The 14230-nt window shown below is 38.2% G+C and overlaps 1 protein-coding gene across 2 annotated transcripts in view; it reads right to left on the bottom strand.

Moving 5' to 3' along the window:
• Positions 1-2949: 2949 nt before the first annotated feature.
• LOC137273318 (discoidin domain-containing receptor 2-like) overlaps positions 2950-14230 on the bottom strand; it is a 149978-nt gene continuing 138697 nt past the window's right edge. For both annotated transcript variants that reach the window (XM_067805898.1, XM_067805899.1), the window contains exons 9-13: positions 13193-13515; positions 12185-12312; positions 11316-11513; positions 10374-10608; positions 2950-9607 (exon numbers count right to left, since the gene is read on the bottom strand). In XM_067805898.1, coding sequence (XP_067661999.1) covers positions 9275-9607; positions 10374-10608; positions 11316-11513; positions 12185-12312; positions 13193-13515 — 1217 coding nt within the window. In that variant the 3' untranslated portion in view covers positions 2950-9274. The remainder of the gene's footprint in view (positions 9608-10373; positions 10609-11315; positions 11514-12184; positions 12313-13192; positions 13516-14230) is intronic.

The following is a 14230-nucleotide window of genomic DNA, read 5'->3' as shown; positions in this document are numbered from 1 at the left end:
CTGAATGTGTCTGAGGTTGTCTGGGAGGGAATTCCGGAGTACAGGACCAGTTTTTAAGAATTTAAGTTTCTATCACCATAGGAGCTGGGGCGGGACTTTGGTACAGACATCAAATGTTGGTTGCTGCATAAAATCACATGTATGTGTTTGATAAGCGATTTCATAGTTCAGGAAAAGCAAGCAACACGTAACAATGTATTCGTGACCATAACTGCTCTAGGTGTGCATAGAAAACCTCACTACATTCATCAGACTGTCCTTTGATATGAAAACACGAGTCGATACAAGTTCAAAATCTAAATACTTGCAGAGAAATTTTAGACTTTTATCGAAGAGTCTTGATACAGAAATGAAACTCTAGAGCTAGATTCTATTCAAAGCACAAAACTATTGTCCCAAGTTCATAAAGTTTTAACTACTCATACACCGTGTCTTGAGCGGACTGCTGCCAACTATCTTCAGACACAAGGCACTGGGAACACCATGAAATAAATGTCAATATATATTAGAGGCCTCTTTCCATTAACTAAGATGAATATAAACAGAAGGAAGGTTAAATGGTTACTTTACACATTACTATTTGACGCTTTCAGAGTAGATATTAAGGTATGGCATGGAAGTTCAATCCTACAGAACCCGTGAAAATCTAGGTAACAACTGATCTTGAGCCTTGTTTGTCGTTAGAGCCGACTAAGGGGATCGGGTGGTCAGCTTCATTGACTTGGTTCACTCATGCCATCGTATTTCATTTTCGAGGGTGGGTACTGATGCTGTTGATAACCGTATATATTCACGAAGATATCGTCATCGACATACAGTTTGGATGTTTGTGTGTTTGTTGGGATTATGATATCCACAATTTTGATTGTGAACAGCACTTAATGATTAGCGATTAGTGGGGCCTGACTGCAATGCTAAACCATAAAAGTCTAGAGTTTTATGTTTAACCGTGAATAACAGCTCTGTGTCACGACTCCTTGAAAATCGACATCTCACGCCGTGGTTATGTCGCAAACATGGATGGCACAATAGTCAGTCCCAAACAATTTAATGTTCAGCGAAACACGATGTCATCTCTAGGAGGCCTAGACTATAAAGTGGCAAAACTCTTGACCGTCAAAAAGCAATGGGCTAAAAGGGACCAATATCCGGCCCAATCAACTGATTTCTTCTTTCCCTGTTACCTAGCTTAGTACAGACATTCTGACGTTCGATAGCCATGATAACCCTTGAAGATCCGACTTAGAACTGGTTTTAATTAAACAGCCCCATGTTTGTCATTAGAGGCGACTTAAGGGATCGGGTGATCATGCTGGCTGACTTGGTTGACACATGTCATAGTATCCCAGTTATCTCTGTTCACCACTGGATTGTCTGGCAGAGATTCGATTATTTACAGACCGCCGCCATATAGGTGAATTATCGCTGAGTGCGGCGTAAAACTAAACTCACTCTCACAGTAGACAGGTATGTGCCAGTATACTGTTGACCGTTAGGTCACGGCAGTTAGGATAATCGGTTAAGTATCTGCCTGCGTCCAGGAGAACGTCTCAGCGACGATATAGTCTGTCTCACAGTCGCTGAACCACATCCTTTCACCTACTCACCGGTCCTCCCTACAACGCTAAAGCCAAAGAAACAAGTCTAGATTTCGTCAGATTCCCATCTCACTGGGGCTCCTTTTCCGTTTGAATGGGTTGCTTCTTACTATCAAGATACGGTAAGCGTTAGTCTTATAGAGTTAAATAAATCTATTTGTAATGCTTCATTAGCAAGTGTAGATTTCGTCAGCTTCAACGTGAATTTCCCCTATCACTTGAGCTATGGAGTAAAGAGTAACATCGCAACTCATGGGCGAAAACAATGTGTCGGTGTTAGAAGCAATTTCGGTAGTGTAGTTACCGGGCGAGACCGGACAAGATCGTTTTGACCATGTTCTACCCTTTACACGTGATGGCAATACAGATTTTTAGGGCATGAAACATCCCTGTACAGCACTATTTCTCCGGGAAGTTTCCCCAAAGAACATGTCTGCGGTGAGACCGGGGGACGTCCTCGGACCACTAGTAGTTGAACGCAAGATGAAAACCCAGTCTTAGGTTGACAACACTCCAGTTTCCAACCACCAGGTGTCACTATGTGCTGCCTCTTGATGACGTTTAACTCCATCTTTCGTACACTTGTGTCCCTTGTTGCTGGTGTGAGTGAGTGTAGTTTTACGCCCTTTTTAGCTATGTCCACATTATCAAGGAGGGGGAACATCAGAATGGATTTGCTATAATAACAAGTGGGTGAATGTTTTGAGGGGTTCAATTGGAGATCTCCAGAGGTCTATTTATTTTCTCAAAATGTGGAATGATTGATGTACATGTTTGCTCAGCACTACATCTTAATTTTTTACCAGTGAGTGACTGGCATGAATTTTTACCTCCCTTTTTTAGCAATATTCCTGTAATATCATGGAGGTGGAGACCAGAAATGGGTTTCACACATTGTACCCATGTGGGCAATTGAACCCAGATCTTCAGCATGACCAGCTAGCCCTTTTACCACTAGACTACCCACCCCCACCCACCACCCCAGTGAGTGAGTGAGTGAGTTTAGTTGTATGCACTTTAAGCAATATTCCAGCAATATCAGGGCAGACTACACCGGAAATGGGCTTCACACACTGTACTGATGTGGGGAATCAAATCCAGGCCTTCTGTGATTAGGCTACCCCTTAACCAGAATGAAGTAAAGCAACACTGATTCAGCCTGTAGAACTCGCTGGACATTGAATGATGTTAGGCAAACTTGATTACTCCTGTAGAAAGCTTCCGAATTTAAGGATCTTAGGATCACTTGTCCACCAAATCTTTCATGCAATATTGGTTGCATTCTTTTATCCTCAATAATTTGGCAAAATCTGTGCCATAATTTTTATACAAAAACCCAAACTCACAATAGTATTTTGACAATGCGCTTTTATTTACAGATAAAGAATGAAGCGCGTCTCTTTCATGTTTCAGCAAATAAACATACATTAAAAGTTACATCCTCTGTGCCTATGTAGAAGGCCCTTCCTCTACAACAACACATGCAGCTAAGTATACCGGTTGGGCATGTACAGGACCAGCCACTTGACAAGAAATCTGACAACGTAACTATCTCTAGTTGGTGATGATAGGAGAGACACAATATATCAAACTGTGAATTCAAATGGAAAGGCGCCTCAGCCATACAATGAAGTCCGAGGACATGAGTAGCATTCAAAAGAGAACTTCCGCAGTTGTATCATCACTTTAATAGAAGAGCCAGGCCCGAATTCTTGTCAAGTCAGCCATATTGTATTGGTATTTATTCAATACCACTGTATACCATCTGTGAGACGAACACTCAGAAATATAAAGATATAATCAAGAAATAAATTAAGTATCAACAGAGTTGTCCAAGCTACAAATAAAGATTCAGATTGGGTAGAGAAATGTAACAAAATATGTCAAGAAGTAAAGTAATACTGGCGAGATTCAAGAGAGATTGATCCTGGGATCAGCAGGAAAAGAATTCAGTCTGATATCGTAAAACCATTATCGAACATTAATATTGAAAAATGTGTGGAAGTCTTGTTTCAGAAAACAACATATACTCGTAGTTCGGTTAACATTTAAATATTGTAAAAATCAATCACTTGTGAACAGCAACTTTGATTTGCATCAATATACATTTATGAGAAGACAAAATGAAACGTGAAAAAGATTGTAGTTCAATTTTCTGTACTACATAGCATGTATTAACACAATACATTCAGGGGAGATGTGTTGCGAGAGCTAACAAAGTGCAAATACGAAACTTTACACAGAGATGAACTGATCATACTTACAGTACTACTTCATAGAATATACACCAACAATTCGATCAGGTAGGTCAAGGTATACCATACTGTTACCTATAATGAGCATTATGAATCTGGGATGTTGTTGTCATCGTTGTAATGATAAGAGTTGTCTACCTTGTATTGGTTGTATCTCCACCCACAGAAGACAACCACAGCCTACAGTGCCATAACAAGATATCACACTGGTCAGTTCTTTCTACAAACATATATACTATACAACATACTCTCCAGAGCAGTCAGTGCATGAGGAAGCAGAGTTTGAACCCCTTTCAGCCAAGAACTGAACCATGGATTTAGTCTGGTTCAGTCAAACCACAACTGTCAATAAATCGAGGACTATGAATCAGCAATCTTCAGCAGGTCAATATATGCTTGACTCCTTCAGCAGAATAAGGAGTTTTAGCCTGGCTCACACAAACCACAATTTTCTTGGGACAATATTCTGCGGTCTTACATATACTTGACCTTGAAATGACCTTTAGTGGAACCTGTTATTCTGGCTCAGACAAACCACAGAATGTGGACAAGTCAAGGAACATCATCTAGAGTTCCCAGAACAAGTGTCTGGCCCCTCCCTCGTCAATACGTCTATACAAGATGAGGTACAGCTTTCGGACCTTTCCAAGAGACAAAAACCGTAGTCAAGTTGTTGCTAAGCTGCAGCTAAACAATGAGAAGCAAATGACAGTAATACCAGTCAAACAAAGTACTAACATTTCTCAGGTCAAAATATAGGATACTTGTATGAAATAATTCCATCACCTAAGTCATCAACAACACTCAGTTGAAACTAAAGATAGGGCCATGTTGAGCTGTTCCAGGGGGAGATAGACATTTGCACAATATCAAAACACATGAAAATGTTGTCAATTTGATGGCGATAATGTCCAATTATGCTTGCAAAAGGCAATACCATTTACCATGGACTGCGCACTATCTGTAACAGTTGTGAACTACTCCTGGTTATCACTACATGAAGGTAAATGCTCTAAAACAGGACAACACTGACTACCATAAACCTTCAAATAGAAGCACTATTCAAGGATTTACAGAATACCTGTACACAATAGACAGCAAGGGGAGGTAATGCACCCTTTTTCTGTGGATTTGAAAAAGGATCAAAATTGTAGTATAATTTGTACAGATGTATTTATCCATATAGAAAAATATATGGCGAGACATTGATATTATGCCTAATTTGTGTAAGTCTGACAAAACCCGTGTCTGTTTGCTCCAAAGATGTTCAGCTTGAAAACACTTCCTGTCTATCCACATGACCTTTTTTTTTTTTTAAAAAAAAAAAAAGAATAACATAACTAATGAGACAGAAATAATTAATTACCCTAGTCAAAAGAATTTCCGAACCAGGCAATGCTTCTATATTATCATAGTTAATATATAAGTATGGAGTGATCTGAATTTTACCGGTATATTTCATTGTAGAAAAGTGTTTTGAAATAGTTTAATAAACATTATGTGTCAGGTAACACCCTTAATTTGACTGGATTTAAATAATCCAAAAAGGTGAAAAAATAAAACTGCGAGCAAAACAGAAATGTTTTAAAAAAAACTGTACATTTTTTTTTCAGAATGGCAAATCGATGAGATGCTAAGCATATTGAGTAAGAGCTTATTTAAAGCTAAAAGAAGAACATAAATATCAAGCAGCAGTAGCTGAAGTGAACTCAACAGATGACTGCATCAATATACTGATGATAAGTGGTCAGATGGCAGTACATCTCTGAAGCGAACAGAGTACCAGGATGAAGACATTAATTAAGAGCATCACAACCAATGAATGTTAAACACAGTTTTGGTGTTCAGCCTAATTCCACTAGCATATGTGGCAGGCATCTCATTCAGTGCATTCTTTTACACAGAGCATAATGTTAGCCATCGAACACCCTATTGGCTGAATGTAGTCATGTGACCAATGACATAATTAACTTGAACAAATGAACCCTGTTATGTACTACTTTCCACCATACACCTTACAACTGAAATGTCCCTAGCATCTTTTCCTCCTCAAGCTATATCCTAATAAAGATGTCCGGCCTACCCTAGTTCTATGTTTTTTGCTCAAAACACGTTAAGGATCACCCAATTTCCACGTCTATAGTTAATCTGACACATTACCTATAGTTACATGAAATAATAGTGATCCTTAACAGTTTGAGTAGTATACTGTCTACACAGCTGGCTCTGTTCACATACCGCAGCTCAATGAGTTGTCCCATGACAGAAGGGGAGAGCTGCATTTACAAAACGTATCAGCAGTGCTTGGTTTCAGCTCATGCTGTAGATAACACATCCCAGGAAATGAAAACAGCCCCCAACATAAATCCCTGGTGGAGAGCCCCTTTAACACATATGTACATATGACATCTAATGCGGCCATTTTAATTTCCTCTAATCAGTGCACTGATCACAGTAACAACGCTCAAATACAGGAATATTCAGCAGGAGAACACCTCTGCCCAATAAACAATGTAATATTTCTCTCTCAGTGTGTTGTTCTAATAATTCTATTTCAAGGTCTCAGATATTAACTACATACTCCATATACTATTCAAAATAAGTTCAAGAAAACCAGTTTTTACATAACTAGTTAATCTATATTGACAGATTAATGATAGTCATAGGAAAAACAAATATTCTTTAACTTATTTTGAGTGGCATATACATACATAATCTTTTTAAAAATAACACTAACTACATAAACAATCACTTAAATCAATTCCACTTGAATTACTATGAACGTAAATTTATGAATGATGATAATTTTCAATTTTTAACTAGTTTCCTCTCAATTCAAATAAAATATTGAACATGTTCAATTTTGTTTTTATTTGGATGAGAGAGAAGATAGCTGACAATTTAGACACACAAAACATGGATACAAAACTACAAAAGGATGATGACAAAATTTGGATTAAATGCTGTAACAGTACATAAAAAAACGAAAGTGAGTGTTTGTCAATCTTGGCAAAGCATCCAGGTTGAGTTAATGATCATTGTCAAGCATATGATTTTGGCACAATGGTTATATTTATGTGCTAAAGTGTTTATTTGCCATTTCCAAACACACAACAAATGAAAAGGAATACAAGAATAAAATAGTAATTAAAGCTCCAAGCATATATTTATACATATATATATATAGAAAAAGTCAAAGATATTTTGAGTGGTTCCTGATGTCATGCACTGAGAAAGTTCCGTAAGTGTCAAATTTGATAACTTGCTTGAGATCAAGTTTTCAAACAAGGTTGTACACATTTCTATGGCTTACTTTTCAGATTCGCTGGCTCACCAATTTAAAATATGAAAAAGAATCACAAAAATATCCTGAGAATGAGCAAAACAATTTTAATAATAGTAAAGTATTTTCACACTTAATAAATGCCAATCTGGTATCAGATGAAATTGTTTACCTCACAAATCATTTTATCCCACTCTACCTAGCCTGTTTATAACAAAATCACATCTAAGGAAGTAAAATGTGCAGCCCAACCAAATATAACAACTTGTTGCTTTAAAGCTTAATTTATCTAAATCACCGCCCCATGCAGTCTTCAGATTGGCCGAAATGTCTTGCCCTATATATCAACATATAGTACTTATCTTAGGGAAAGTATCGAGTACAGCATGACTCTCTATACCTTAATAACGGACACTTGCTTCAGTTTGTGGCCTTACATGAAATCATCCCACAAAGATCTATATTTCACCTTTCATCATAAAATGTTGCCTAAATAACTTATTCATTCACTTGCTAACAAGGTAGATCTATCATACTAAGCAAAAACACAATTCTACAAAGTCTACTGCCATCTTTGGAAAATCTGAGAAAAATGGAATTATTTCTGTAGCAAGACTTATAATATCACTGTTTCTCATCCTCCCAGTTACAAACAAGCACTACCAAAACTCCACATACATGAGGGGACATGACCAGTAACTGAAAGCCATATATACACATTATAAAATATCATACAGCTCTTTAGCATATTGTCATATCATAATGATACTGAAGTCATGTACAGTATTAGCTTAAAACGTAAATACAGTCAAGTTAAGCATTAAATATTCACAGACTAGCTGTTATCTTGTCCGTCAGAATGAAAACATCTGGGTTGAAGTGGTATTTCGGTTTCATGTCAAGATTTACAATTAAAATAAATAATGTGACCTACAGTACAGGATATAAGTGGCAAAAATGGTTTGTCAAACTTGCGGAATGATACCCAGTATCTACAGGTACGGTATATCAACATGAAACATTCGTTTAATCACAGGCGTTGAGCTATTATATTCATTTAAATATCTTTTTAATTACCCTAATGTAATTTCAGAAAAGGCATAAAATATTTGAATATAAATATTTAAATTTTTCGTGAAAACCAAAACTGAGAAGTATCTGGAAGATTGTATGAATGAGTAACAGACGAATATAGTTCAGTCTATCTGACTAAAGCATGGATAACAGTTTTCTCTTGACATGATTTCACATATAGTTTAAACAAAAATAAGTACAAAATTCTGTACACTCTCCTCTGACATGCTGAAAGAGGGATGAAGTGTCCCGCACATGTATTTTATATACTATATCATAGCTTGAATTGTCTTTGGGATTCTGGATAGACGCCAGACGACCTTGAGATGTGATTCCCTGTCTCTGCATCATCCATCTGGGACTTGCAGATATCCTCAAGGATCATGTAGGAGATAATCTAACAGACTGCTCTAACAACATAATCTTGAAATAAAAACAAGTCTTCCTAGAATGTGACATATATCTTGTGTCATAGCAAACACATGAATTAAAAGGTCATGGAATCGTGTCCATAGTAACCGTACTTTGTCACTTTTGAGCAGTGTAATCATTTTGTGAAATCGTGGGTCTCAGTTTGACCCGTGGTGTGTGTCAATCCAATCACACTGTAACAACCATTGCTCATTGGCATTCTCTTCTCGGGTTGCCCTTCAAACACAAAATAATGAGTCTACCCCTGCATTCATCTTGTGACTTAGTTCCAGGGCTACTGTCTCTAACGTTGCTACACATACTTCACTAGAGTCAAAAAATAGCCACACTGAGTTCTCCGTAACCATGGATACTATACATTGTACCACGGCCATCTTTGTTCACAGTGTACCTTATACACCTTTGGTTTCACAAACGACACAGTTATTCACACTCTGAAAATTATAGCACCCTAAAGGCTGTTGCCTCCCTTGATTGGAGCTCTCCGGCTCGGGAAGGGAAGCAAGTGCACAACCATGGAGTATGGCAACGAGAACAGGACTTGATCTCTCTCAAAGTCATGTGATATGTGTTTCTGTCTGACTAGCTCGTCGCGCGGACCACACACTTCCTGTCACAGGAATTCTGGGACATCAACATACTGGTACAGTTATTTGGCTGAGTTTTTCGTCTTTTGGATTGTAGCCCATGTTTTTCCTCTGGAGGAACATGTGGATTTCCCGGAAGGATGGGCGTTCGCTTTCCTGACGGTTCCAGCACTCTCGCATTAGATCGTAAATTTCTTTTGGACAGTTTGGAGGTTGTGGCAAATACACCTGCAGGTTATCGTTCCGATAGTAATGTCCAGCATTTTCAATAACTTGCTCGTCAGTCAGTACATCAAATGGTTGATCCTTGGCAAATGTAAGGACTTCCCATAGCGTCACAGCAAAGGACCACACATCGCTCTTTGAAGTAAACTTTCCCTATGATAGAAATTAAACCAATGTAAACAATGAGAAGTGTTCAACAGTCAACAAGAAACAGAGATTTTTGGTAGGAGCAAGACATTTTTAGGATGTTATCTGCTTAAAATAGAACATTCTTCATTATCATAAAAAGATTTGACATTTTCTTATGACAATCAATGTCCTTGAAATTTATTGGAAAGCATCCTGTTGAATAGGAAGGCCTCATTTAAAGTAATGAGTGAGTATGGGTTCACCCCCCAAGAATATTATCCCTGTGTTTAGTTGTCTGTTTTTGGTTGATTGTTTAATGCTGCATTAAGCAATATTTCAGCTATACTGTCCCTCTAAATAAGGGAGTCTGGACCTGACAGTCCAGTGATCAACAGCATGAACACTGATCTATGCAAGTGGGATGACATGTGTCAACCAAATCGGCAAGTCTGACCACCTGATCCAGTTAGTGGTTTCTTACAACAAACATGGATTACTGCAGATCAGTTCTAACTGGGATCTTCATGGGTTTTATCTCCAAGTTGTACCACAATGCTGCTCTGAGTAGAAATTTGCCAATACTATAATAATTTTCCACATCAGCAAGAATTAGCAAACTGAATGTGCCATTAGTATGCTTTACCACTGTGTACAACAGGGCTCTCATAACATGACATAACAAAAAGCTTTCACAGATAACCCACCAGTCTATATTATGATTTTTACTAGAGAAGGACTTGCATTCCGGTACGTCCAGTGCCTCACACAGAGATACAACCGTAGGTCTTACCAACAAAATGCTCTCCCAAGCCATCCAGCGTATCGGCAGAACTGCCCTCCCCTCGATCCTGTAGTAGTCTGCACTGTACAGAGATCTGCTCATGCCAAAGTCAGAGATTTTTATTGTGTAGTTAGTCCCAACAAGGCAGTTTCTGGTTGCCAGGTCTCGATGCACCATGTTCAGAGATTCCAGGTACTTCATACCAGACGCGATTTGAGATGAAATGAAGATCAAGCAGCCATAACTGAAAAGAAGCAGAAAACTTGGCTAAAGTTTTGAAGAATGATGTTATAACTTAAGGGAACACTGTTCCAGTCTTGAGGATCTTGTTCGGTGACACATTTGAACTGTAACTGTAGTACATGTACTTAATTCGGACTGGTCCTTAGAAGGACCCTGGTGATCACAAGATTACACAGATCATGTTTAGTAACATGATATGCTCTTTAAATGACAAGAAGGAGACAAAGTCATCCATATCACCCGCAATGACAAAATATCCTTCATGAATATGTCTACAAGTTATAATCATGCCCAAACTAACAAACGGCACCAGTACACCATTAGACCAAGATAGGTTTGGTGAAGAAACAGGTAATGGTTTTAGAGTTCTGCTGTGGAAAAGAGCACTACCACCAATTTTAGTCCAAGTCAAACTTGTTGCCATAAAAATGCAAAAATATTTTATTCAGATTTTCAAAACTACTAAAAGGCATCCAGTACACTAGCAGAGCTAAGTTGGTGAAGAAATATTAAACCGTCTTAAAGTTCTGCTTTGTTCAGACAACCAATTTTGGTTGTGGAGACATAGTAAACACACATTGGGATGCATCCCATACAGGAGATGTTTCATTCCAATGATTGAAACTGAGAGATGCAAAAGACCAGAAAACCTCAACATTTCACCCAGGCAGGAACGCAGGCACGATTGTTGCGATAAGAAACACTTACCTGAGTGTCTTGGCATTGGTTGCCTCGGCAACTGGACTTTCAGGAACATGATCAATAAGGAATTGGTTGAGGTCGCCATATTTCATGTATTCTACAATCATACAGAGTGGTTCTTCTCTTGTACAAACACCCAGTACATGCACAATGTTGGGGTCTTTCAGCTGGGACATTATCTTAATCTCTTTGTGGAAGTCAGATCTGCAACAGAAAGGTTGTGTTGGGATGAAACGGAAGTAGTTGTAAATGTTGTGGATGTGGTTGTGATAGCTGCAGTAACTGTCATCCCTAGACATCTGAGACCCAAGATATGGTCTTGGCTTTCAGCATCAGCTTCAGTAGAATATAGTGTTATAGACTAGACAGAAGTTTACTGCAACCTTGCCTTTGGATGGTTTGCAAAAAGCAACAGATGCAACAGAACTTAACTAAACTCACCAAATACATGAATTACTGCTATTTAAATTATTGTTGCTTTGACTAGCTAAGCCTATATGTTAACTAAAAGTTTAACATGTTAATTCTTGGGAATTTATATACAATCCATTATTAGATTTAAGCAGGATTGTGATGTTTATATGTAGTTAGTGTTGAGCAAAACAATTGCAGGGCAATATATTATAACACAGGTATTTTTATTGTGATATATTCTGAAGTATCTCAACTTCAATTTATTACTCTACATGGTCACTTGCTGCCGTCTTGTAGTCATGGATACACTTGAGTTAACACTAGAGAAAAATCACCAAAGTTTGGCCACTGTATTAATCAATTTCAAAAAGGAAACTTCATTTGCTGACATATTTCTAGGAAGATTTTAAGACAAACGATTAAAAAGTATGAAACAGGTATCTCTTTTATTAAACACCCACCTAGCTCTGTCATCAGCATTCGGCCTGAGCATCTTCACTGCCACCAGCATGGAGCGTGGGTTGTTCCTGCTCATGGTGTAGTCATCACCAAGGATGTCGTTGATACGCAACGCCTCACATAAATGAACCTGGAGAGATAGTTGAGAACAGTGTTGAGTTTCTCTGAATTCTTACAACAGTCTGGGTTGATTCACGTTTACTCTGTTAGATGTTTGCATGTGCTCGTTAAAAGGTAAATGGTAATGTCAGCTGTTACAAGTAAATATTTCTTTTCTCTACTTTTTACTCTGAGAGTGAGTGCAATACTGAGAATTGGCTCCATCAGAAACAATCCCCTTTAACATGGATACCTGTTAGGAAATGAAACATAACAGTCCGACCACAATCCACACTGATACATCCACAAATACCGAAGCCTAGACGTTGGTCATCAAAATAAAAAATGTCTGTGATCAAATATTAGCCTGTTTCAGAGTCCCAGAACCACATTATTTTCCCAACTGCCAAGCCCTCCCTGCAATACTCAAGTCCTAAAGTGAGTGAGTTGAGTTTCGAGCAATAGTCCAACAATATCATTTCAGGGGACACCAGAAACTGTCTTCACATATTGTAGCCATGAGGGAAATCAAACCTGGGGCTTCTGCATGACAAGCTCTAACCACTAGGCTACCCATTACCACTCCTAAATGAAGCAAATCTATATTTCCACAGTTTCTGACTGAATTTACCATCTCACTGGGGCTCCATTTCAATTAAAATAGAATTATTTGTTACTAGGAAAATTACATGTACTCAGAGACTAGTGTTAGGGCTGTGTTCTTCAAACAGTTCATATTGCTTTAACTTCTAAAAGACAGACATTACAATTGAGAAGAAGGACGTTCTGGTGACACACACTGTACTGGGAACCTGCTTTACGTTGAATCTATCAATGATATTAATTCAGCAATTTTGTAACCAGTTAGCTTTAGTTTCCACCTCATCCACTGAACAGAGTGTTTCATTTACCTCACCAAACTGTCCTTCCCCTAGCACCTCCACAAAGCGGAGATTTTCTCGGGGGAATTCCATCACAGAGTAGTCAATGCTTAACAGAAGGTCAGCATTTGGTACTGCGTAGACGTTGTTTCCACTGACTCCTTGTAAACTTGGAATGTTGGGTCCGTGGACGTTGACGATGTCTGCAGCAGCATACAGTGCATCGTAGTTGGGGGGTTTGTCCAGACTGCCGTTCATGGCAGGAAGTAACATCGGAGGTCGTGGAGGTCGTGGAGGCAGATTGACAACCAGCGCAGACTTGGTGATGTCTGGTACCGCATAGTCTCTTGAATCTGTAATACAATGGTCTGTTCTCATGATCAACTAATCTTACTACCGAAGACATAGAAGTAAATATGAAACTATGCCATTGTAAGCTTGAACAACAATTGACCATTCCTGTTCTCTAGGTTAGGTTTAGATGCCACCTTCAGTGAGTTATATACAGTTATAGCATAGGGATTGAGATTTAATTTGGATATATCCCAAATGTGACTAAAAATACAGTTTTAACATTTCATGGAAACAATATCTGAAAATTGGGTTTGAAAAGACAGGTCAGAAGGGACTTATATTAGTTTAGGACTTTACAAAAAATGATTATGTTTAACACCACACACAACAATATTCTAGCTATATGATGGTGGTCTGTAAATAAGCAAATCTGGACAATCCAATGACCGATATCATGAGCACAGATTTATACAAATGGGGTACCATGACAAGAACTAACCTATGATTATGTGATGTTGTTGAAGCTCTTGCTTATAAGTGTTCTTACATAATTATACAAACACAAATATGCTTTAGAACACGTACATAAGATGGCAAATTAGTATCACAGAACAAGCCACATTTTTAGCAGACATCAAAAACTGATGCATATCATAATTAAAATGATAAATAATAATAATAATGGCTGATATTATTCTGGCTGTTATTATTAACTACCAGCAAGGTCAAGGTTGACTACCAGTGAGGTCAAGGTTATTTTGTACTTTGGATACT

Source organism: Haliotis asinina, chromosome 2 (genome assembly GCF_037392515.1).
Source record: "Haliotis asinina isolate JCU_RB_2024 chromosome 2, JCU_Hal_asi_v2, whole genome shotgun sequence".
NCBI classification, from domain to species: Eukaryota; Metazoa; Mollusca; class Gastropoda; order Lepetellida; family Haliotidae; genus Haliotis; species Haliotis asinina.
Note: the sequence above shows the minus strand (reverse complement) of the source record. Positions and strands in the feature narration are given on the sequence as shown.